The sequence below is a fragment of the Haliaeetus leucocephalus genome, unplaced genomic scaffold (assembly GCF_000737465.1).
Source record: "Haliaeetus leucocephalus isolate CR32 unplaced genomic scaffold, Haliaeetus_leucocephalus-4.0 Scaffold657, whole genome shotgun sequence".
NCBI classification, from domain to species: domain Eukaryota; kingdom Metazoa; phylum Chordata; class Aves; order Accipitriformes; family Accipitridae; genus Haliaeetus; species Haliaeetus leucocephalus.
Window position 1 is genome coordinate 4,472,055 of NW_010973093.1, and position 4,192 is coordinate 4,476,246.

General features: G+C 67.7%; 1 protein-coding gene across 1 annotated transcript in view; it reads right to left on the reverse strand.

Moving 5' to 3' along the window:
* USP43 (ubiquitin specific peptidase 43) overlaps nt 1-4,192 on the reverse strand; it is a 14,718-nt gene that overhangs the window by 1,337 nt on the left and 9,189 nt on the right. The window contains exons 8-13 of the mRNA XM_010579493.1: nt 4,002-4,113; nt 2,891-2,994; nt 2,431-2,508; nt 2,193-2,322; nt 1,650-1,998; nt 998-1,156 (exon numbers count right to left, since the gene is read on the reverse strand). Of these exons, the coding sequence (XP_010577795.1) occupies nt 998-1,156; nt 1,650-1,998; nt 2,193-2,322; nt 2,431-2,508; nt 2,891-2,994; nt 4,002-4,113 (932 nt within the window). The remainder of the gene's footprint in view (nt 1-997; nt 1,157-1,649; nt 1,999-2,192; nt 2,323-2,430; nt 2,509-2,890; nt 2,995-4,001; nt 4,114-4,192) is intronic.

The following is a 4,192-nucleotide window of genomic DNA, read 5'->3' on the forward strand; positions in this document are numbered from 1 at the left end:
CCGCACCCCAGAGCGCTCGGCAACGGGGGGAGCGCGGGGCTGCGGGGGGAGCGAGCGTGGTGCCGCGTGCTGCGTGGCGCCGCGTGCTGCGTGGCTGCAGTTGCAAGGACACGGGTGCGCGCGAACCTGCAACGCCGCACGCGCCAGCTGTGCTGTGTGACTGCGTGCCCGCCACGCTGTGCACCGGCACGCACGTGTGTGTGTGCCCTTGGCTGGGCCATGTGAGTGTGTGCACACGCGCCTGTTCGTGCACGTGTGCACGTGGCTGTGCTGTACGTGCACAACGCCATGTCGACATGCACGGCATGCACGTGCACACTTGGCTATGCTGTATGTGTGTGCACCTGCCTGCTGTACTGCCCATGCATGGGTGTGCATGCACGTTCCCGTACATGCAGCTGTGCTGTGTGCACACACTATGCTGCCTGTGCGTGTGCTGAACATACACGCATGTGGCTCTGCTGCATATGCACATACCATATCGCGTGCAGGCATGTGCACTCAGCTGTGCCACCAGTGACTGTGCACGTGCACCCACCGCACTGCTCGTGCACCTGCCTGCAAGTGTGTGCATTTGGCTGTGCTGTGCGCACACAACGCTGTGTGCCAGCGTGCACAGGCATGCGTGTGCACGCTTAGCTATGCTGTGTGCCTATATGCCTGCCATACTGTCCATGCACAGGTGTGCATGCATGTCTTCGCGTGCACGCAGCTGTGCTCTGTGTGGGTGTACGTGCCCGCCTGCCCTGCTGTCCACGCATGGGTGTGCATGCGTGTCCACGTGCCTGCGTGCATACGCAGCTGTGCTCTGTGTGCACACCCCACACTGCGTGTGCACGTGCTGAACGCACACGCGTTCGGCTCTGCTGCACGTGTGTGTACCGTACTCTGCGTGCCCGTGCGTGCGCTCGGCCGTGCCGTGCGTGCCTGGGGCGGTGACCTCGGGGTGCCCGGGCGCTGTCGGGGCGCAGGCAGGCAGGGAGGTGGGGGTGCTCACCCCTGACGGAGCTGCTGGCCGACCATGCGGGCACGGCGTTGCGGCGCTGGTAGAAGAGGATGTAGGCGCTGCGGGTGCTCACCTCCGCCTCCTGCACCCCCTCCACCCTGCTGTCGTCGTAGCTGTACCACCGCCCGTCCAGGGCGTTGCAGCAGTAGGCTGGGGATGGGGGGGGGTGGCACAGGGGGTGAGGTGGGGCCACGGGCTCTGCCCTGGCCCCCCCAACCCTAGGGTGCAGCGGGGAGCATGAGCCCCATGGTGTGGGGACAGCCTGGGGGTGCAGGATGCTGTTGGGGGGCACGCCCCAGTGCCACGCCTGCCCTGGCATGGCTGCAACGCCATCCTGCGCGTCCCCTGCGCCCCGGGTCCCCTGTGCTGTGCCCCGTGGCATACCCCCCGCACCTGCCTCCACAGCCCCGCGCCTTGCCCCGTACCATAACCCTCTGCAATGCCCTATGCACCCCATGCTGTGCCCCATGGCACATCCCCCTCCAGTGCCCCCCAACCTCATGCTGTACCCCACGGCATACCCCCTGCAGTGCCCCTAAGCTCCATACTGTGCCCCACAGCACCCCCCCAACACCTTGCCCCATGGCATACCCCCATCCTGCTTCCACACCCTGAGCCCCCCCCACACTCTCCCAACACTCACCAGTGTAGTGGCCGCCCTGCATGCTGCCATGGTGGTTGCAGACAGCGTAGAGGTCGTAGAGGTAGTCGCGGGGGCAACTTGGGGGCAGGCAGAGGGGGGGCTGCCAGGGCGCCCAGCGCCCCAACAGCTGCCCGCCAGCCTGGCTCCGCTGCGCCATGTGGGGGGCCATGTCGAGACCCCGCAGGGGGAACTTCACCAGCGTGGTGAGTTTGTGCCGGTGCTCAGCCACCTGGCGAAAGCGCTTGAGGTGGATGATGAGGATGTCGGGCAGCGTCCAGAGGCTCAGCTTCACCGTGCCCTGCTGGGGCACCTTGCAGTGCGGGCAGCGCCAGGCGTCATCCGGGGCCAGCTGGGGACACCACGGGCCATGGCCACCTCCCTCCCCAACACCCCCCCGCCACCTCTAAAGCCACCCCCAGCACCGCAAAAGCCAAGAGCTGCCATGCCGTGGGCAGAGGTTGCCCTCGGCAGCAGCTCTGCCGGGTGTGGGCAGGGTGTGGGCAGGGTGCCCGCTGCCCACGTGGCTGGCGGGGTGCTTGGTACCTGCTCCTCCTTGGTGTAGAGCTGGAAACACTCATCCAGCGTGCAGCTGTGCTGCTGCCGGTGCGCTTGCTGCTGCAGCCGCACGCTCTCTGCATCCTGCACCACCTCCTCCTGGATGTTGCCGAAAAGGCTGCGGCAGGGCGGGGGGGCAGTGACATGACACCGCGGGGGGGGGTGTCAGGGAGGGTGACCTGAGTACTGGGGTGTCCCCACCCACCCCTGGGTACATGGGACTCACCGCTCTTTGGTGCTCACGTCCCACTCCACCGTCAGCTTCACGTGGGGAGGGCCACCTGTCCCGCTCAGCTGCAGGGCTCTGGGGAGGCAAGGACGAGGCAAGATGTCCCCCAAAACCCCCTGTCCCCATGGGGCCACCCCCTTGTCACCCTGCGGTGCCAGGCATGGACAGCCACCACCTCCCCATGTAGCACCCACGGTGGGGACATGGGGCTGGGGACCCACCAATCCCGGGGACCATCCCACCACGATGGCCACCCATGGTGACACCACTGGCCACCCCGATGGTGCCACCATGGTCAGCCACAGGGACGCCTTTGGCCACCCATGGTGCCAACGCAACCACACACAGGGACACCACGGCCTCCCACAGGAACACTGTGACCACGGTGTCACCACTGACCACCCCCAGGGAACAAGGGGACAGTCTGGGGACAATCCTGCCCCTGCAGTGCCCTTACCTGTCAACGGCGGGGTGGCAGAGAGGGCGGGGGTCCTGCGGGGACAGGTAGGTGCAGGGGGCCGAGCCCCCGGCCAGGCGGATGCGGAAGAGGGCTCCCGCGCCCTGCAAGGGGAGAGGGGGCTGTGGGGCTGGTTGGGGGGCAGAGCCCCCCCCTGCTCTCCAGAAGCACCTGGGGGGAGCCGTGCATTGTGACACAGGACAAAAAAAAGCCCCCAAAATCAGATTTCTTTGGTCCCCGTGGCCAGGCTGGCAGGGGACACCCGTGGGGACGGGGACACAGGGCTGGGGGATGACCCATCCCGCTGGCTGTGGTGTGGCTGGAGGGGCAAAGGGGCAGCATGGGGACCCCAGCGCCTGTGGGATGGTGGCACCTGGGTACTGCGGAGGGTGGCTGGGCTGGGGCGGCTCTGCCATGGGAGGCGGGTGGCACTGTGGCCATCCACGGTGACGCTATGGCCACCCATGCTGACAGCATTGGCCACCTGCAATGACAACGTGACCACCCACAGGGAGACCACTGCCACCCACAGTGACACTGTGGCCACCCATGGTGACACTGCTGACTGCCTGCAGTGCGAATATGACCACGCACAGGGCCAGCATAGCCACCCCTGGTGACCCATCAGCCACCAGCATCAACACAGCCACCCCCAGGGCCACCACAACCACCCACAGTGACACCGCTGGCCACCCACAGTGACCCTGCAACCGAGCACAGCTCCACCATGGTCACCCATGGGGACACCACAGCCAGTGATGGTGCCACCACAGCCACCCATGGCTCCACCGTGGCCATCCAGGAGACACCACGGCCACCCACGGCTCCACCGTGGCCACCCATGGGGACACCGCGGCCACCCAGGGCTCCACCGTGGCCATCCAGGCGACACCATGGCCACCCAAGGCCCCACTGTGGCCACCCATGGGGGCACCGTGGCCACCCATGGGGGCACCACAGCCAGTGATGGTGCCACCACGGCCACCCACGGGGACACCGCGGCCACCCACAGGTCTACCCCCCCCACTGTGGCCACGGTGGCAGCAGGTGCCAGCAGCCCCGGCCGAGCGCATCCCCGAGAGGGGACAGCGGCGTCCCCCCTCCAGCTCACCTGCGCCTGCACGTCGCCCCGCAGCAGCGCCTGCAGCTGGGCCAGGATGCTCTGCTGGAGCTGCTCCCAGGAGACGCCCCGCTCCTCCCGCAGCACCAGCGGCGGCCCGAACCTGGGGACAGCGGGGGGACACCTGGCTGAGGGGGGACACCCCCGCGCCCCCTCCCACGGGGGTGGGAAGGAAGGGAGGG